The sequence below is a fragment of the Cololabis saira genome, chromosome 1, assembly GCF_033807715.1.
Source record: "Cololabis saira isolate AMF1-May2022 chromosome 1, fColSai1.1, whole genome shotgun sequence".
Taxonomy (NCBI): Eukaryota; Metazoa; Chordata; class Actinopteri; order Beloniformes; family Belonidae; genus Cololabis; species Cololabis saira.
In genome coordinates this window covers 55148075-55169175 of record NC_084587.1, presented here as the reverse complement: position 1 = coordinate 55169175, position 21101 = coordinate 55148075, and the positions used below count along the sequence as shown (strand labels likewise).

The 21101-nt window shown below is 43.2% G+C and overlaps 2 protein-coding genes across 2 annotated transcripts; one reads left to right on the top strand and one right to left on the bottom strand.

Moving 5' to 3' along the window:
- The first annotated feature begins 1791 nt into the window (after positions 1-1791).
- Positions 1792-12130, top strand: LOC133444702 (B-cell receptor CD22-like). Its single transcript, XM_061722614.1, has 7 exons — positions 1792-1840; positions 3215-3475; positions 3611-3692; positions 6081-6141; positions 9584-9725; positions 9925-10025; positions 10876-12130. Exons 1-6 carry the CDS (start codon positions 1792-1794, stop codon positions 9981-9983), a joined length of 654 nt encoding a protein of 217 aa, XP_061578598.1. The 3' UTR covers positions 9984-10025; positions 10876-12130.
- A 1340-nt stretch (positions 12131-13470) lies between these two features.
- LOC133448783 (rho-related GTP-binding protein RhoU-like) lies at positions 13471-16892 on the bottom strand. Its single transcript, XM_061727644.1, has 4 exons — positions 16157-16892; positions 15889-15947; positions 15755-15784; positions 13471-14695 (listed from the first exon to the last, which is right to left on the bottom strand). Exons 1-4 carry the CDS (start codon positions 16479-16481, stop codon positions 14210-14212), a joined length of 900 nt encoding a protein of 299 aa, XP_061583628.1. The 5' UTR covers positions 16482-16892; the 3' UTR covers positions 13471-14209.
- Positions 16893-21101: the final 4209 nt, after the last annotated feature.

The window sequence follows — 21101 nt, the reverse complement described above, 5'->3', positions numbered from 1 at the left end:
CCGGCATAACGCCGCTCCCGTCTGTAAATTCACACAGCATGCCGGCGTTCCGCAATCAGAGGCGTGACGACAGCGTCAGTCCGACCGTCATGTCAGCGGCATGCCGGCTGTGTCATTCACACAGACCCCGTTTCGTCTCTGTGACGGCTCTGTGACTACCTCCGCTGCCGGCTTATTGGTGGGGCCACTTGGCCCCCCCATTCCGCCTCCGTGACTTTCACACAGAACAGCGAGGCGGCTTAAAGGCGCAACGTTCCCGCCTCGAACTGGCTGTGTGAAAGGGGCTACTGTGAAAACCTCCGATGAACAGACGAATTCATGATGTAAATACGGACGGTTTACGACAAGAAACGTGTGGTTACAGTCAAGAAGAAGTTTGATTAGACTTTGCCAGAGAATATCTAACAAACCCTCCTTATCCTGCCCTCCTTTTGTGTGTCAAACACAATTTAGCAGTAAGCCGTACTCCTCTTGAAAATCACTCACTGGGTCAGGATGTAGCTTCCTTAGCTCCAGTTTATTCAGCACATTTTTCAAAATGGAGTTCAACTGTATAACGGAAAAGAAAAAACAGTCCTTATTATAGTGTTGATTATCCCCAAAGTTAGCTTGATTGCATAGAAACAGAGAAACAAGTGACTAGTTTTACGGATCAATTGACTATCACTAAATTGTACACATACCGTATTTTCGCGACCATAAGGCGCACATAAATTTTTATTTTTTTTTTAAATGTGCCGGGCGCCTTATGAAACGGTGCGCCGTGTCTATTACCTGAATTACGGTAATGTAAGGCCGGCCACCATGAGAACGGTAAAAAGAGAAGGGGGCGGGTGAAGCCCCCGTGAGTTGCGGACGTGAATGAGACCATCCACTGAGCTGTTTAATGCGAAACAGAAGATGAAGACTTTTAAGGATTTGCTTGATGTGTAAAGTGAAATAAAATACTAAGTTTTGCTCCCACTCTATTTTTAAATAACCACACTTGTGTGTGTGTTCTGCAGCGCGTGTGTGTTTTGCATGTCGGGAACCAAGGATGCACCTGCCGTGGGGTTGCGGGGCCAGCGCTCCGGATCCCCGGGGCAGATCCGGCTGAAATGCCGGTGGTCTTTCCTCGGGAGCCCCTGCTACCAGTGCAGGCGGCTTCCTCCGGTCCCGGCCGGTCGGAACCGGTCACATTCCCCAGTTGAAGCCGCCGTGATGCGCGCTGCTCCTTCCGACTTCCTGGTTCCCAAAGCGGGTCCGATCGAATTTTCCTGGTTCCCGGCCGCTTTGGGAGCAGGGATTTCTGGACTCTGTCCCAGGTCGGATCAGCTTCACCCTCCGAGATTTTCAGCCATATTAGGTTACAAACCCCGGTACCGTATCCCCGACATGCGCGTGTGTGTGTTTCGCGGCGCGAAACACACACATACTCATTTATGTGGTGCTTGCCTGCCACGCTGATGGACAGAAACGCCTATGGTGATTTTTAAAAGAAAAACTTTGCCTAAGACGTTTCCAGCCGGAGTCATTATAACAGCGAATGAAAAGGGGTGGCTGGAGACGGGATCCGCGCCAGGGAAAGACGGGGTCTGCGCCGGGGGGAGACGGGGTCTGCGCCGTGGGGGAAAGACGGGCTCTGCGCCAGGGAAAGACGGGGTCTGCGCCGGGGGGAGACGGGGTCTGCGCCGGGGGGAGACGGGCTCTGCGCCGGGGGGAGACGGGGTCTGCGCCGGGGAGAGACGGGCTCTGCGCCGGGGAGAGACGGGCTCTGCGCCGGGGGGAGATGGGGTCTGCGCCGGGGGAAAGATGGGCTCTGCACCGGGGGGAGACGGGCTCTGCGCCGGGGGGAGACGGGGTCTGCGCCGGGGAGAGACGGGCTCTGCGCCGGGGAGAGACGGGCTCTGCCCCGGGGAGAGACGGGCTCTGCGCCAGGGGAAAGACGGGGTCTGCGCCGGGGAGAGACAGGCTCTGCGCCGGGGGAAAGACGGGATCTGCGCCGGGGGGAGACGGGGTCTGCGCCGGGGAGAGACGGGGTCTGCGCGGTGGGGGATCCGCACAACGGGGTATGAAAAGTTTATTTACTGTTGTGCAGAAAGTGACTGACACCGAGGAAATTGGGACTTGCACAGCTGAATTAGCGGAGCTCTTTAATGCAGAAACAGAGGAGGACTTTGAAGGGCTTGATTAATGTAAAAATTTAAATAAAATACAATCAAACTAAGTTTTGCTCCCGCTCTATTTTTAAATAAGCACACTTGTGTGCTTGTGTGTGTGTTCTGCAGCGGGTGTGTGTGTTTTGCGGCGCGCGTGTGTGCAGCTCCGTGTCTGTAGACTGCGCCTTTTGGGTCGGTGCGCCGTATGTGTGTTTTAAATCTAAAAATGACACACAAAAATGAGGGTGCGCCTTTTCACACGGTGCGCCGAATGGTCGTGAAAATACGGTAATCAAAATCCACCCTCATGGGAAGCATCTACTCCAACTAAAATGTAAATCTAATTCTACTCCCATGTACAAATCAAAACTTACAGACAGTGATGTTGAAGGCACGAAACAAAAGGCAGATAGATGATTTACTGCAAAATGATTGACTTCCACCATTACATCCTGTCTGAGCTGCACTTCAAAAAAATTATGGATTTCAAAATAAAAGACCATATAAAAAGCCAAATGCATAAAACACTTATATAGTGCAAACAAGGGACAGAACAGTCACATTTTATAGATGCAGATCCTTCAAACAGATGAAATCAATATAAACTTGTATCAGAATGATGTTTTAAAGAAAGTATGGAGAAGAAAAGGAAAAGCTCATAACCCAAAGCATGTCCCATCATGCATTAGACATGGTGGGGGTAGAGTAATGGTATGGGCATGAATGCTGCCAAAGAAGCGGGTTTACTGGTGTTCATTGATTACATGACAAAAGTAGTGACATTAATTCTGAGATGTATAGTTCTTCAACAAGACCTGCTGATTTCATTCATGCGGGTGAGTCTTAGTTGTTATTTAGAAAAATTACAACATTGAAGTCGAGAAGAAACAGGAGTATGAACTGCTGTCTCCAAAACTTTGACAGAGGGAGCGGTAGCACTGATGGCAAATCTAATTTGATTATAAAGATATTTCTTTATTTTGCAGTGAAGTTCATGGGTCGCCACACTTGGGGGTTTCCCGACTGCTGCTGAGTAACTGAACATATCGTCTTTCTCTCTAAACATGTGTGTCCAGATGCTCCAAACCTCCCGTCTGTGTCAGTGAGTTCCTCTGGTGGGATATCAGAGGAAACCTCAGTGACACTGAGCTGCAGCAGTGATGCTAACCCAGCAGCTAATTACACCTGGTACAAGGAGGATGAAGACTCACCAAAAGCTTCAGGAAACAACTTCACTATCAGTGACTTCAGTGCTGAAAACAGTGGAAATTATTACTGTGAAGCCCAGAACAGCAGAGGACGACGTAGATCCAGATTTCATCCTATTAAAGTGAAAGGTACTTTTTAACTTGTACCTTGTCTGTAACTGCAGAAGAGACCAAACATTTATCAACTACCGGTTACTCCTAATATTTGGAATCTATTTGTCATCAAGAAATGTTAATTGTTTGTTGTTGATCATTTATTCCCAGGTTCGTTGAAGCTTCCAGTTGCTCTTTCAGTCACTGCAGCTTCTCTGGTCGTCATTGTCCTTCTGTTAGTATTGTGGATTAGGTGATTATTTCAATTAATTTCTGCTTTATTTAATACATCTTGAGGAAATCTACTTATTTTTTTCCAATCCTTTTTTTACAAATGCAGTGGGCACATACTTTACCAGTCAAAGTTCTCAATTAAATCTCCATTAGGTAACATTTTGACCGACCTGTTGGTAGAAATGTGATTAAGATATTCAGAACTATGTTTCTTTAAAACAGTTATATATAAATAAAAAGCTGTTATTACCTAAACTAAACCTGCAACTAAAATCCTTATTTTTTCTCAAAAATCAGCTGTGTGCCCGATAATCGGGTGCAGCTTATGTATGAATTTTGTTGTGCTTACTGACCTCGAAACAGTTTTATGTGGAACACTGCACTCAAAAACTTAAAAAAACATGTTTCAGTGACTATGATAGTGACAAAGCCGCTCCGCTTGATTGATGGTCGGACCGTCAGCCGAAACATTAAAGTCAGTCCTTGGTTGGATACGGATTGCAACATCAGACGTTAGATAACTAATTATGTAGTGCTGGTAAGCAACCTTCACCCAACATCTAATCTATGTTACCTTACTATAACTAGACGTCAAGCCAACGTTAGGTTTGTAGTTTAAACCCAATTTTCTAATCTGTATCATAATCCATTAGGGGTGTAACAATATATCGTGCCACGGAATTATTGGGTTATTAATATTAATCTATTGTGTTGACTAGTAACGCGCATCCGACCGCGCGTGCCGACCGCGCCTCGACCCGCGGACCAAAATCTTCCTCCGCTCAGAAGAAACTAGGACCGTTTTACGGTCCCGATCACGGGACTCTTGCAGGGTTTTTAGCTCTGAACTTTTAAGTCTGGTTTAGAGTTAAGCCATACCTTATTAAATTAAACCTTTTTGGGGTGGTGAGTAGGATAAACACAGGGAAACTTCTGCTGAGTTCCAGTGTACTTTAATGTCCCTCAACAGTGTAGGATTTTAGAACATCAACACAGCACCTAGTGCCGTACTGTGGCGTATCACTCCGCCCAATCTAAAACAGACTAATCACTACAAATAAACTGACTAGTGTCATTATAGTCCCTGATTTACATCAGAATATAAAGAATATATTTATAAAATAATGAACCCTGAATTACCAAAATAACCTTCTTAACAAACATGAGCATGAATCATCTTTTTTATGATGTAAAATTGTATTGATTTATTTACTTTTATTTATTTATTTAATTTTAGTTGTTCAATTTCTGGAAAAGAAAAAAAGTCAAAACATACATGAGAGAAACTATCCAGTTTGTGGCAAAATATTTGTACTTGTATGAAAGTGAAGATGCATAATGCAAACCTGACATTTACTTTTTGTTCAGTTGTGGAAAATGGTTGGCCTGGCTTTCTCTTTAAAACTTAAACACTATAAAGCATTACAAACTGGAACAATAGGGCAAACGCACAGTATTGTTTTGTTTTTTGTGTCTTTCAAATAAAAGACCATTTTTTCCAGTCATATGTTCCTCATTCAAGGTTGTTAAAAAAATACTGCTATAATATCGTATCGTTATCGTGACCTCAATATGGTGTATCGTACCGTATCGTGAGATTAGTGTATCGTTACAGCCCTATAATCCATTATAGTCAAATGTTGGAATACAACATTGTTCCAACCTCAAACTAACTTCAGCTGTCCGCTATCGCTGGCAACAATGAACCAATCTGAGAACAGGATGTAGTACAACGCTTACCTCCTCCACTTTTTATTTTTTGGATTTGTGGAAGATGAATGATTTAAAGTGTGAGTTTATTTTCCTGTTTTAGTTACAAATGAACGATATTCTGAGTTATTGTGAATGAGTTGAATAAAGGTCAACTAATCAGACTGTTTTGTTTTCGCTTGTATTCGCTTGTGTTATGTTTTATCATGCGCCTTATAATGGTCTTATGTATGAAAATAGTAGCGTTCATTGTTATTGCCCCTTCATGCGATGTGCCTCATGGTCCGCAAAATACGGTAATCAGTTGGAAGCTCCAGCCTGTAAGGAGATGACATGTTTTTCACATGTACAATCCATGTTGGACGTCAGTTAGATACTCATCACTGTACTTAGTTTTTAATTAGTTACACCATATTGTCGGTCACTTCCCTGTCATCTGCCTACCTGTAAATTTGATTTCATTCTTGTAAAAAAGAAAGAAAAAAGTATTTTTCCAGTCTTTCCTGTTTAGTCTAAAAATGTTTTTCTACAACATTGGTTTTGATCCTGCTTCTTGTCCGTAAAAGATCTTCTCCTGAACCAATTTTAGTTTTAGACGTCAGGTTTTACAGTACTGTAATAATGCAAAAATATTACTGTGTTAGTAATTAATCCTAGTAGTTAATGATTATTGTTTATATATATATTTCTTTCTCAGAAGAGACACGTCCTTGAAAAATAAACCTGCAACTGAAGAGAAACCAGACAACAGTGTCCAGGTAAGTGGCAAGAGTTTAAAGGAGCCTTTTTGGGTTGTTTTTTTTTTTTGTCAGAAGCGGGAATAATTTCCTTTGGTATTAGAAACGGTCCTTAGACGTATTTTCATTAAAAAAAAAACTCACAACAACAGACATACAGTACAAGAGCTTGAATTTCAACCAAGTTGTGATAGTTCAGCGAAGGCCCTATTGCATTTGTAGGAATTGTTCTCGTTCACGTTGTTTTTATTTTTCTTCCGACGAAATGAGGGCCTTTTTTTCCCCCTAAACGTGCCCCAAAAGTCACCAAATTTTGCACGCAAGCCAGGCCTGGTGAAAAATTTGATATTTAATGGTTTGGATTAATGGGTGTGGCCTAATGGCTCAACTAGAAAGCCCCCTAGAAAACTTCAAGCCTCAAGCCCCACGATACGGTTTGACATACATGCACGAAAATTGGTACACACCTGTATCATGTCGCAACTTAAAGAGTCTCTTGGCAGGGGCACGGTGGCGCAGCTGGTAGTGCAGCGGTCTCACAGCAAGAAGGTCCTGGGTTCGATTCCCGCCGGGGGACGCTGTGGGTGCTGAAGTGCGTGTTAGTTCCCCCATGACTTCGGAGTCCACACCATGGGTGGGGTTGGCGAAAGGATCTTTCTGTGTGGAGTTTGTATGTTCTCCCCGTGTTCCCTTGGGTAGCTAATGTGAGCTACCCTCACAAAAACATGCACACAGTCCTGGGCTATACCCTCTGGCCAACCGGGGCGCCAGATGGGGTGGGGAGGATCTGGCCGGAATAACGTGATCCTTCCACGCGCTACGTTCGGCCGGAGAAACCCCACCCTGTCTGGTGAAAAGATGCGGCCTGCTCACTCTTCAGGTTAAGGAGGAGACCTGAGCTCAGTGCAGGGCCCTCCAGGGGTTGGGTAGAGGATGGCAATGCCCAGGACTGTCAGTAGGTAGGAGCACGGGGTGGTAAAAATGGGAAAAAAACCGGGATAAAAATATTTAAAAAAAAAAATAAAAAAAAAAAAGAGTCTCTTGGCGCCATGGCCGAAACGCAACAGGAAGTTGGCCATTTTGAATTAATCGTGTAATTTTGGCACAATTTATGCCGTTCCTTCGGCAGTTAATACGGCCCGAACAGTAACGTGCACCCAGGTGTGTTATACATCAAAATGTGCGTCTCCATCCTGCGACAACGCATATTACTTTTCTCAGTCGGACTCGGTTTTAAGTAATTGACCTTCATTGGCCTGAATTAGCCCCGCCCCTTCTTCTGATTGGTCAATATTTGATAGTCCCTATTTTCTGCTATAACCTTTGAACGGTTTGACATAGAGAGTCGTGGGTGGTGTCATCGGACTCGGTTTTGACTCCTTCACCTTAATTGGTGCAAATTAGCCTCGCCCCTTCTTCTAATTGGTTGATATGTGATAGTTCCTATTTATTGCCATATTTTTTTAATGGTTTGACATAAAGAGTCATGGGTGGTGTCATCGGGTGAAAATTGCACGCGCGAGTGCCCGTTCATCGCTGCTTGCAGCTTTAATTTTGAAATTGGTGTTGCAGCTTTGCACTACCCACTTCAGAGGTTCATCAAATGCAGGAAATGTCAAATATGTCAAAATGTCAAATGCATAATCTACTCTGATCTGGGTCTGTTGTCACAGCACCCTGCAAATCAGACCCACTCACTGAATGACATATTTTTAGATTAAGTGCCCAAAACAAAGTGGCAACATTGTCATATATTATTTATGAGTTCCTTCAAAGATCCAAGCACAAATTTACCTATTTATTTGTTTCTAAAATATGCAATTTTTAGGCATTGCAGCTAAAACTGAAATGTGTTGATCAATTTTAAAAGTCACGTCAGTTTAGTTTAGACGTAGCAGATTAAACCTGTATCTCATCACTTTGTGTCACCAAGCTCAATTCGCACTACAAGTTATGCTAAAATGTGTAATGCACCTCTTGTTTTTAGTTGTAAACTCCTTGACATATATATACTAGAGGATATATATATATATATATATATATATATATATATATATATATATATATCCTCTATTTTAGTTTGGGGAAGAGCGTTGCTGCTAACATTAGCTGTGGCTGCGATCGTGACCGGGTGCTTTGCGTTTATGTGGCTAAAATGTCCCACACACATGGACAGCTAATCAATGTCCACTGCAAGGTGGGACTGACCGTTGTTTCTACCCTCAACTCAAGCACAACAAGCCCACCACACAAACTCAGATTTCATAATAAAGCCAACTCGCAAACAGAAAGTCAAGTTGGAGATTAAAAAATAGATTAAGCGATTAAAAAACATAAAGGGCTAAATATGCCTGTGATTAATTATTCGCAATCAACAGGCTAATTCGACACCCCTTACATACGAGAGGTGTTGCCTTTTACACTTTCTCCATTATTTACTACTAATTTAACATTTTTAGTCTACAAATCTCTCTATAAATGTATTTGGATTAAAAGTGTCACACAAAGATAGAGTTGTAAAAGTCTTTCAGTTTTTCAAATTTAGCCTCTTCTTTTTTTAATGAGGAAGAAGATGGATTGGACTTAAGCAATGTTGCAACAGCTTGGTCGAAAAATAAGTTCCCTCTTCTTAGAGCTGTGAAATGAGGAACACATTAACAGTTATTTTTCTGAGACCAAACAAAAACGAAAATTCACCCCTCCACCCATTATATACACCCTTCTAACTCTTATTCAGGGTCACTGGGATCTGTTGGAGCTTATCCCAGCTCTCTTCAGGTAAAAGGCAGGGCTACACCCTGAACAGGCCTCCAGTCCGTCTCCAGTCCATCTCAGAACCATATAGACCAACAACCACACACTCACACCTGCAGGTAACTAACACCATTGAACCTGATATACAAGTTGTGGGATGAAAGCAGAGGATCTGGAAGCAGAGCCCATGAACCCGACTTGTAATGATGTGACAAAATATTATATATGTGTGCTCTAGAAAGAATGAGTGTATCTCCAACTAATATGAATTGTGTGCATGTTTTATTATGAAAGTAATAAAACTTAAAAGGAACCACACAAGTGTATGTGTGTGTGGGTTTACCAACCATTACTGTGTGGCAGCAGGTACAGCCATCACACCTCTAAAAACTACAAATATGTGTAGAAGTAGATGTTTTATGGCTGAGATTCCATCAGGGTGGTTTCAATAAAAAGAGACCAAGTGTTTGGTCTCATAACTGCTGATGTGTTTAAATATTTCTCTTTTTGAGCTGTGGGTGTTCAAATAGAAAACATCACTTCCATGCTGTAAGCTTACAATTCCTCTTCTTGCGCTGCATCACTGCCAGTAAATCATGGTTTTCTTACTACAGTGAAAAAGACTATTTTTACTAGTGTGACGTCAAAAGGAGTTCTGTTTTATCAAGTGGCAATAAAAAATAATGAATGTTCTTCTCTGTATGTTTAGCAGATGGATGAAATTCATTACGGTGCTTTAAGATTCTCCACAACCCCGGCGGACCACATCTACTCCAACTTCAGCCCAAGTCACCCCCACCCACAAGAAGAGAGCGTCGTTTACGCAACCACAAGATTCTCGGAGGCACAGGGTGAGCAGATCCTCATACAGGGCACTCTTTATTACTCTGAGCAGCTAAATGTGTCAATATTGTCATTTTAATTACAAATTCTCATTTCCATGAAACAAAACGGTGTACCGACTCTACGGATGCCATCATAGCACATACTGTAGGATATGTGTCAAATAAATCAGCATTTTAATCCGTAGCCTCTCATTTTTGTCTCCAGCAGCGGTGGAGGACACACAGGCGATGTATAGCACAGTTAAAAAGAAACATAGAGTGTGAAAACATCCCCGCAGACAGATTGGGCCAAAATTTGGAAACGAGGTAACCTGAACATCATAAACATGTTATGACAGAACATGTCAGATGAATACATTTGCTTGTTTTTTTACTTCCCTTGTTACAGGGAACTGTTTGGGACTTTAATCTCATTTGTATGTCTGCTGTGCTATGAATTCTGTTTGTTTATTGAGGTAAATGTATGGAGGATTTTCTTTGTAACATAAACAGCTTATTATTCATTGTTGATAGATGATAACAAAAGTAACCCACGTTTTCTGTTCAGCACTGTAGCCAGGCTGACAAAGAGTCACAACTCTGTTGCGCCCTGAGGCCAGATGAAACAGAACCGTTAGCTAAACTTCAGGCATGTCTTAGGGACATCAAGGACTGGATGTCCGAAGATTTTTTTGCTTCTGAATTCCGATAATAAAATCTGTTATTATTTTTGGTCCCACACACTTTAAGAAGGGATTAGATGGTTTTGCGATAGCCTCCAGTACAACTGTGAGAAGTCTTGGTATTATTTTTGATCAGGATTTGTTGTTTAAACCGTATATTAATCAGGTTTGTGAAACAGCGTTTTTAATATCGCAAAGAAAGGAACATCCTCTCGCAGAGTGATGCTGAAAAACTAATTTAGGCGTTTTTATCTTCTAGGCTAGATTACTAGGCTAGAAATTCTCTGAATATCCTCCAGCTGATCAAAATGTAGCAGCGCAACTGAGTGCCACTGTGGTGCCCATCACCCCTCCTTTTCTCGTCTTCTTCTCTTTTCTTTCTTCAGATCAACCCTCAGTTATTAATTAGACGTATCTCATCACCATAATCTCCATTGTTTTTGTAGTTTGTTGTGCTGGTCTGCCCATCTTTTCTCTTTTGTGCATGTTTGCAGGCCGGAGCTTCAGGAGCTGCATGCTGACCTGCAGTCCCCCCCTCTGATCATCCCACTGCTTGTTTCCACCTGTCTGTATGGATGTTTCTGTTGGATACCTGCTGACATCCTGACTTGCAGTCCCCACCCTCTGACCATCTCAGTAGGAGTTTTTAGATCGGATCCCGTTAACATCACTGAATGATGAAAGCGTGTTTAACTCGCGTTTTTAATATAAACGCAAGGCGTGTTATTTGTCACCTCAGGCTTGAAACCGAGTTGAGGGGAGGGAAGGCAAGTTGGGAGGCGTTATCCGCGAAACATAACGTCACCTGTGTGGGCGTGTAGAATGACGTATTATCCCTACATCAGCTAGATTTATCTCTGTCAGACTCTCATAAATCATTCTTACCTGTTTATTGTCATGTATCTATATATTGCCTCATCTTCCCCACCTGCTGCAGCAAGAATACAGTGCTAATGTTTCAAACTCCCTTTGTCCAATAATGTTTGCAGATGACACAACCCTAGTGCTCTCTCGTTCAAATTTCAGCTTACTGATTAAGGATGTCAATGCTGGTTTAACTGCCTATGCTATGTGGTTCAGATTAAATAAACTATCCTTGAATATAAAGAAATCAAATTTCATAATTTTTAGTGGCAAAAAATCATACCGTAAAGATTCATGCAAAATTACTATTGAGTCTGTCAATATGTATAATGTATATATGTATATATAATACCTGGGTACGGTATTATTGTTGATGAGAGTTTGAGTTGGAGAAGATACATTCAAGTGAAGGGAATATTCCTCTTTGAAATGTTATAAAGGACGTTTGAAGCACCACTTGACTGCTGTTTTGTAACTGTTTTCCCAATGTATTGTTCTACATGTATCCATGTTCTTTTTTTCTTTTTTTTTGTGTTTCACTGATAGTGACATGATCATTTCTACCATTAGTCTTATTTGCTCAGGAGTCAATACAAGCTGTAAAAACAATATCCCATGCACACTCACACACACTTTTCTTTTGTCTTTATTCTTTATTATTTATATATTGCATTATTAGTTTGCCATCACTTTTGTGTAGTTATACTTTTTGTTTTTATATGTTAATCTTGTGTTCTTTATAACATGTGAAATTGTAATATCTTCGGTGGAGGCTTCAAATAAGCCCATTGGGTTTTTTGCCTCTTCCTGCACCGTATAGTATTTATATTTGATATTTTCTTGTATATCTTTAAAACTGTGCAAAACAATAAACTAAACTAAACTAACGAACATCAGCGACCACATCATTGCAATATGTGCAGTCAAACACTGATTTAATCTAAAGTTCTTCCTATCATCTTTAATTCTCTGAATGTTTTGGGACCAAATTATGCATGAAACATATTTACTGAGTACAAACCTGGAAGGGGTCTTAGACCTGCAGGGTTTGCTCAGGTGATGCTGCCGAGTTCAAACCAAATGATTCTCAGTTGCTATGCTGCCCTCTGCTGGAATCAAAGCTAGTATGACTTCTGTTCAGTGCTTTCTCCTTACATGACTGGTGCAGTGGTCCTCGTCCTCGTTTATCGGTAGCTATATAGTATTTTTGCAGCGATGACAGCTAGGATGCCACCACCCATTGGAATGTATTCAAGATGTCTAGGCTGCAGTGGTGTTTAACGACAAAATCATCAAAACTTTTACCAGATACTTATGGGCCTAACTGTGATAAATCCATGGCTTTATCATGTCAATCCAAGCGTCCAAGTACCAGTTCTCCCTTCTGTTGACGCCTCAGGAGCCTCGAGCAGTAACCTGGATTCTGTCCAGTTCTCTGCTACTGTTTCTGAATAAAACCTTTGGTGAGAAAATAAGCATATTTAAAGCTGAGTTTAAGCAGTCTTTTACTTTAGTCCAGAAAACGTTGTTTGAAGTGGAACGAGGCCCCACAAATGTCCAAATGGAGCTGCTCAAACTCTGAAGTAGGAAGGAAAAAGATGGACGCCATAATTATCTTCCACGTTTTATTGTTGAAACAATGCTTAACTGTTGTGCTGTCTTTGGGTCAAGGGAGGGTGAAGGGAGAAAAGAAGGAAGTAAGGAAGAAAGGAGAAAAAAAGGAAAGAAGTAGGAAAGGGAGTAAGGGAGGGAGAAAAGATGGAAGGAAGGGAAAAAGGAGAAAAGAAGGAAGGAAGGGAGAAAGGAAGGAAAGAAGGGAGAAAAGGAAGGAAGGTAGAGGGGAAGGAATGGAGAAAAGGAAAGAAAGAAGGGAGGGAAGATGGAAGGAAGGGAGAAAGGAAGGAAAGAAAGGAGAAAAGGAAAGAAGGGAGGGAGGAAGGAATGGAGAAAAGGAAAGAAAGAAGGGAGGGAAGAAGGAAGGAATGGAGAAAATAAGGAAAGAAGGAAGGAAAAGCAAAGACGGTAATAAAGGAACAAATGATGAAAAGGAGGTAGGAAGAAAAAGGAGTACAGGAGGGTAAAAAAGGAGGAAAAGAGGAAAGGAAGAGGGAAGGAGAGAGCATGGCAGGAGGAAAGAAGGATAGAAGAATTGGGTCATTTTGACCCAAAGACAACACAAGGGTTAAGTGCTCTCTACGGTGAAATGGGAGGAATATGAACAGTTAGAGAGGGAGACATAAACATTTGCTACTAATGTGTCTTTTATTGTAAATACTTGTTTTATTTCATTAAACCACTGAGGTTTATTTTGAATTCTGTGTAAAATGTCTTTACAAAAGGTCAGTTTATACAACTGTATGAATAATTTCATATAAGATATAAGAAAAAGCATGATCCATTTCTATCTTATTCTTATGCCGGGCTGCACACGACAGTCAGTGAACCCTTGAAAGTGGAGCAGCCAGCTTGTCCTGCTTGTTGAGGTGTGATCAGTAGTGATGTGAGCGCGTCAGGCTCCATATGCTGGTGTAATCCAGGCCAGGTGGTCCTGTCTGCTTCTATTAGAGGCGGCTGCAGCCGGCCGACTGAGTCGGACCAGGGAGCTGTGCAAAGTTGTGATCTTCGGCTTAACCAGAGATTAGAGCCAAATCACCCAGGAGATGCTCTGCCCTCGTGTAGGCAGAGGTAAGAAACTTTATTCAAGGCTTCTGAGCAGAACCATCACTGGCAGTGGAAACAATAAAACTCAATACATAAATAAATATATATAGTTAAATAAACAATCTACAAGTAATCAATATTGCAAAATACTATGTTAAGGTGTGAAACAAAGGACATTGTTGAACTCTGAATAGTGTTGCGTTGTCCATGTGTGGTGATCACCTTCACCCATCTGGCCACATCTGGTCAGCTGTTGAATAAAAAGTACATTCATCTAACGCAGGTTTGTATCCGTGCAGCTTTTCACTTCAGTTGGCAGCTCTGCTCTCCCACCAGACAGCTAATTTTACCCCACCAGGACTCGGAGAGGCTCTTGATCTTATCGGGAGTCTTTTTCCTGAGCGTGAGCCTCTGCTGCTGGACGCCGCTGTCCGTCAGCTGGAAGCTGGCCAGGATGGCAGAGTCAAAAGCATCCTTCAGGTTCTTCTGAGTCAACGCCGAGCACTCTGCGAAGCCGACGGCCCCGAGCTCCTGGGCCAGCCGCCGGCCCTCGTCCGTCCCCACCGGCCGCTGCTGGTTCTGCGCCAGGTGGATCAGCACCTGCACGTCCTCCCGCAGGTCCAGCTGGGTGGCGACCAGCACCAGGGGCACACCGGGGCACTGCTGGCGGATCTCAGGGAGCCACTTGTCCGTCAGGTTACGGAAGGAGCAGGGACGCACCACACTGTAGCAGAGCAGGAACACGTCAGCGTTCTTGTAGCACAGCGGCCGGAAGCGCTCCAGCTCATCCTGTGGGGAGGACAAGACACAAGGACCAGTCCCGGTTACGTTACAGGATGGAGGTGGATTTATTGCCGTCTTTCTCAGAGTCAACTCATCCCCACGAAAAAAGCAGCATCACCTACGAGTCTGTCTACCTTTTGAAACGACTGATTTCCACAAAATATGTGTTTATTTCTCATAAAAAGGCTCCAGTCTTGTAGACCAGCTGGCCAGCCACGGTTCTAATGAGCAGAGCCCACCTGTTACATGCGGCGTGTTTGCTGGGACCGTTTACAGCTGCTGATATTGAGTCATCTTAATTTGACACCACTAAATGTTGGGAGATTTATGGGCTCAAAATGGTGCACGACTCATTGATACTGACAGTCCTGAATAAAATAAGATGAGGATACGGGGACATATGAATCAGGTGATTCTACCTGTGTGGATGATACACTGCACTGCTGCTTTGGATCCAAAACCACATGGTGTTTTTTGATGAGACAGCAAATACACACAGTGATAAAACCACATTGTGGTGTGTAGATACTGTACAGTCTAGACACGGCTGATTACAGCTGTGTTTCTATCTAGACATGGATTTATATGAGCTTGACGGAGAAGAAAAATCTAATTCATGAACGTTTTCTTTTATTGGTTCAAAGTTACTTTACTAAACATTATTTTTTAGTAAATTTAACCAAATTAATTACAAATATCTACAGTGAGATAGGCTATGTGGGTTATTCAGAACAGCACCATCCATTTTCCTCCGCTTATCCAAGGTCAATAAAACCTTTATATCAACTTCATGCAACAATAAAAGAATGTCATCCCTAAATCCTCTTCAGATTTTGATTTTTAAGTACAAAAGAAAGATGCTGCTGCAGCAGGTTAACAGTGTGGGGAAAAGGACAGCTGAGACTACGGGATGGAGGAAGACAACACCAGCGTCCTTCCTGCAGGGGGGGATACAAACTAAGAGTTCATACTGAGACTGACACAAACCAGACACACTAAACCTGCCAGGTTAGCAACTGTGGAACCAAAGACTAATACAGAAGTGTTATAAGCGACTATACTCACATTAACGGATTCGTCAACCAGCCCCCATTTCTATCATGTCGATGCAGAACAAGAACAAAAAGAGTAGGTGATGCTCATGGATGCTGATTTTACACAGCTGTCACACATGAATCTGCATGCAGGCTGGAGCTCACCTGTCCCGCGGTGTCGCACAGCTGCACCCTCACGGGTTTCCCGTCAACCACAACCATCACTGCAGATCCAAACACAGCAGAAAGTCACTTATAGGTTAAATAGTTTCTTACACAGCACAATTCTTCTTCCCGCCATTTAACAGAATATTGACTTTAAGCTCTGTTACTAAAGCCCATAACGAGGCAAATCATGAATGAATCAGACTTCCGTGCGTAAAAGTCTGCGCGTAAAACGCTCCAAAGTGGCCCTGCTGACGTCAGCGCTCACCTGTAAAGTTATCAAACGCAGTGGGGACATATTCTGCGGGGTATCCGTTGGTGGTGTAGCTGACGACGAGGCTGGTCTTGCCCACGGCTCCGTCTCCCACCAGGACGCAGTTGACCCTGCGCTCGGGCGCGGAGCCGGAGCGCCGGCGCCGCGCGATCACCGGGAAGTCCCGGCTCCTGAGGCGCCGCGGCGGCACCTGGGGGCGATCCCCTCCGAACGGGTCCGACACCCGGGAGTGTTTCTGGGTCCCGGCGTCCGACACCCGGCCCTGCGGCCGCTCCCCTCCGAACGGGTCCGACACCCGGCCGGGTTTCTGGGGGAGCATGGCTCTGCTCGGGCGCGCAGAGACGGGGTTCTGTAGTTTCCCGACGGCCCGGATCCGCAGGGACCTGCCCTCTTACTCCATCTTCTCCACTTGTTTGAGCAGGGAATGTTCCAGTATTTGTTGTGAGTCCCTAACAGCCCGAGCGCGCAGGCAGACGCGGCTCCGGCGCAGACAGCAGAACAGCCGACAGTTTCTCTCCCAGCAGGAGCTCCTCATTGGCATTCTCCCCGCATCTGCTGTAGCAGGGACTCTATAAGAGGCTTACCCAGAACAGCACCATATGAAGCTCCGCGGCTTTCCAAGTGAAATGAAGCAAGCTTACTGGAATCCTTTATACCGCAGAGTGAAATATACAATATGTTTCTTTCTTTAGCCAATTACAGGAGGGAAGCGCTACTTGAAACGTTCATATTGGCATATTGTTCATGTCTGTTCATGGCTGAAATTTGCAAATATAAACATCAATCTTATTCCCAGTTTATCAAGAAAGAAATTTTATAATTTAAAGAAAAATATAAGCTCATTTATAAAATGATGGCAGCAACACATGGGCAGCAAAAGGCTGGAAAACTATGTGATACTAAAAAGAAACGCCTGGGGGAACAAATGAGGCCAGTAAGTAACAGGTCAATTGGCTGGAGCAGCATCTTAGCCAGCTGTCTCCGAGGGGAAGCTGAGAGGTTCAGCCATCAGTGGAACTCTGCATCTACAAATGGTGAAGCTGTTTCAGTAGGATGTCGTGAAAAGATACCAAGAATCTTTTGGAATCTCTGTAAGCATGAGACAAAGCTTCAAATCCATTTTGATTGGCCTGCAACCCAGACCGAGTGAAAACAGTCAGCATGAAATGGAAAATGTGACTACAAAGGCAAGGCAAGTATATTTGTATCCCATAATTCAACACAAGGTAATTCAAAGTGCTTTACATCAACATTAAAAGACACAATTAAACAGTAAATAACAAATAAAATGCTAAGAAAAGAGGTAACATAATAAAAAGTACAAGTTGTTAAAAAGTAAGAGCAGTAGATTACAGCAGGTAAGTATTTAATTTAAGAGTACGCTTCAGTAAACAGTAATATTTTTATCCTGATTTAAAGGATCTACAGTTGGAGCAGACCTCAGGTCTACAGGAAGTTTGTTCCACCGGTGAGGAGCAGAATAACTGAACGCTGATGAACCTTGCTTGGTTCTGGTTCTGGAACCACAACAAACCAGATCCAGATGAAGCTCAGGGGTCTGGGAGCTTCATAGGAACTAACAGATCCAGATGAACCTCAGGGGTCTGGGAGCTTCATAGGAACTAACAGATCCACCATGTATTTTGGTCCAAGACCATTCACGTCTTTGTAGACCAGCAGTAAGATTTTAAACTCTATCCTTTGACTCACTGGAAGCCAGTGTAGTGATTTCCTGACTGGTGTAATGTGGTCCAGTTTCCTGGTGTAATGTGGTCCAGTTTCCTGTAAGGACAAAGATAGGAGTCTCAGACAAAAGCGTAGCAGCATCGCTCTCTCAATAGTCCAGCTTCACGGCTCCTCTTAGTACCCAGATGTACTGATGTGAAAAGAAGAGAAGATGCTACACGGTAATAAATACCACCTTTTGCTGTCATCGTGTTCAAAATGACCTTATTGACTTTTTTAAGACAGCAGTTCATTTCTACACTTGGATGTCCTGGATACCTCAGGTATCATACCTGTCCTCCAGCTGAATAAATGAGGAGAATGAAAGAGGATGCGGCTGAGCAGCTATTCTGTCGCCCTCTAGCGGTGAAGCATCTCTGCTGCCGTGACTGCAGGACTGCAGGCAAAGCATGAATCATCACATCTCACGTAAACAGCAGCTTTAATGTCTCCACCAAAGCCTGGCGATAAATATATATATACAACAAGGGAGAGGGCTCTGCGGTGAAGAAAGCAAGGTGAGGTGGATGAAGGGAAAATACTCCAGCGAGCAGAGATCAATGTCAATTCCTCTCTATGATGTCCAGCGTTAAGGTAGAAATTAGTGAAGGAAAATGACAAATTGATGACAAATTGCACATAGTTTCTGCCTCCCTATATATATATATATATATATATATATATATATATATATATATATGTATATATATATATATATATATATATATATATATATATATATATATATATATATATATATATATATATATATATATATATATATATATAGCCTATGTATATATATATATATATATATATATATATATATATATATATATGTGTGTGTGTGTTTAAAAGAGCATTACATTTCAGTAAATTAACCTGATGTTTTTTTTTGTTTCTACACTGTTTTGCATTTTTTTATCTGTGTTCAAAGACACCCAGTGACAGAAGATAATAAATGATGCAACATTTTGCATCTGTTTTATCATCTCACAGACGAGTTGAGCAAAAAACACCAGAAAACCTTCATTTGAATCGTGCCACGTCTCCAGGAGGCTGCAGAGCGACAACACGGGGAGACAGCTTCAGTCAGGGCTGGCGAGTGTTGGTGTGTGTGTGCATGTGTGGGAGGCAGAAAGTGTTGCCATGCATTAAATAGCTCTGAAAGACAGCTCTGAGTGGGAGCAGGAGACCATGTATATATATATATATATATATATATGCACTCAGCATGCTGATTCACAGTGGCAGTTTGCAACAGTAAAGGTGAGTCTTTGCAGACGTCCAGTATTCTGCGTTACCACTTACAGTACTGATGCCTGCACTGGTTGTGGAGTTAAGACAGAAATCTCTCTGTTTTCCTCTGTGGTATCAACAACCTCCACACCAGTATACACCATATATTATTTACTACATTTTATGTGTAGCGTGTTTCAGTTTCGAAAGCCACTTATAAGAAAAACAGGAGACACGAATGGAGAAGAGCTGCGTAAAAGAGACACATACAATGAAGATGGATGAGACCAACGTGGGAGGAAGACCAGGGATGTTTCTCAAGTACATACACCGAGTTTTAATCTGGAGGACGGTTTGGTGGACCCACACATCTTCAAACATGGGGGTTTTCAAATAAGCTCCATCTTTATAAATCAACCACAAATTTAAAGATAGAAGAATTACATTTCCACATGGAAACATCTTACAACGCCATTCTGTTACAAAACAACACTAGCATGTAGGAGTTGTTGGTTTTCTCCTCCTCCATTACCACTGCTCGTTGATCGTGGATGCATTGATTTCTGGGATACCGTGCCATCTCATCTCTACAGGACACGTGTTTAATAAAAATGTGCTGAGTATGAATAAATCTAAGGCTTTCAACTGTGCTTGGCGTGAACTGGGTAATCGGTATTTCGGGTAATCTATAAGTATAACCTAGCAAACACTAGACGTTCATGGGCATTATTTAACACACACACACACACACACACACACACACACACACACACACACACACACACACACACACACACACACACACACACACACACACACACACACACACACACACACACACACACACACACACACACACACACACACACACACACACACTCAAACAGAATAATTCAGCTTTGTGTAGCGGCCTAACATGCATGCTAATCTTTGAGATTGACAGGAATGTGATGTAATTAGGATCCAGGAGTCATAGAGGCTAATGTAGCCGGTAATGAAAGTGTGAGTTGTGTGTGTCTCGTGGGACGCAGCGCTGCCTCCACCTGCCTGTGGAGCTTGACAGGGACGGGAGGTTCTGCAGCGTGGTGACACTCCGTCTCTCTGCTGAAACAGGCTCTGATTCCTCTCTGAGCTGCTTTCTGCAGCCACCTGCCCAGCTGAGCAACGCCCCCCCCCCCCCATCACAGCGCAGCACAGCGCTGGCAACGCCCAAGGACCCAAACCTTACCAGGAAGTTGAGTCTGATCTGCCTCTTCCTGCAAAGTGCATCGTATTCACCGCCCGGCCCGGTTTACGGCCCGGATGCAGCTCCAGGTATTTAGTCAAGGCCTCTGTAAAGTCATCATGTCAGCTGGATTTCACTCCTACCTTCTAAAAATGCAACATTTTCCCAAAACATTATTTCATGTTTCTGCCAAATGACTCTTCTAAACGTTACAGACCATCACTTTGAAGACAAGCATAGAAGGGCAAATCGTCCGTGGCATAAATCCTCTAAAAATAATCTTTAACCAGCCGCTGACATTGCTGCTTAACAGGATTAGTGGGAAGTCCGAGGGAAGGAGCGGAGATCTATCGGCCGCCTGAATGGAGCACGGGTTGGCTCCGGGAGCTGGCACGGCACCCGCGGGCCCACCAACCCTGTCAGCACATACGTACACAACATACAAAGCTGCCATTCTACTCTTGTACAAACAGCCCCTCCCGCCTGCCCTCCAACATCTGATAAACTAGACACCTAATCACAATCTTTGGGGACCCTGGGCCTCCTTTTGGTGTATGCAGACCGGGCAAATACATTAACTCAATTTAGAGTTTGGGATTAAGGGTTCATCCCTCCCCCTTATGACACACACACACACACATTGATCCAAACACACATGGACACCATCATCCTTCCTTCCTCCCCCTCCTTCACTCTTCTTTCCGCCATCCCTCATTTCTCTTTTTGATGGGATCAGCTCAACTGTGCATT

Coding starts and splice junctions, on each gene's coding strand:
- LOC133444702 (XM_061722614.1), top strand. CDS start 1,792: ATGGGCTCTGCACCGGGGGGAGACGGGCTCTGCGCCGGGGGGAGACGG. Junction 1,841..3,214: donor CTGCGCCGGGGGGAGACGGG/GTCTGCGCCGGG, acceptor ATGTGTGTCCAG/ATGCTCCAAACCTCCCGTCT. Junction 6,142..9,583: donor AACCAGACAACAGTGTCCAG/GTAAGTGGCAAG, acceptor CTGTATGTTTAG/CAGATGGATGAAATTCATTA.
- LOC133448783 (XM_061727644.1), bottom strand. CDS start 16,481: ATGCTCCCCCAGAAACCCGGCCGGGTGTCGGACCCGTTCGGAGGGGAG. Junction 15,785..15,888: donor TGTGCGACACCGCGGGACAG/GTGAGCTCCAGC, acceptor TCGACATGATAG/AAATGGGGGCTGGTTGACGA. Junction 14,696..15,754: donor TGGTTGACGAATCCGTTAAT/GTGAGTATAGTC, acceptor TCCTCCCCACAG/GATGAGCTGGAGCGCTTCCG.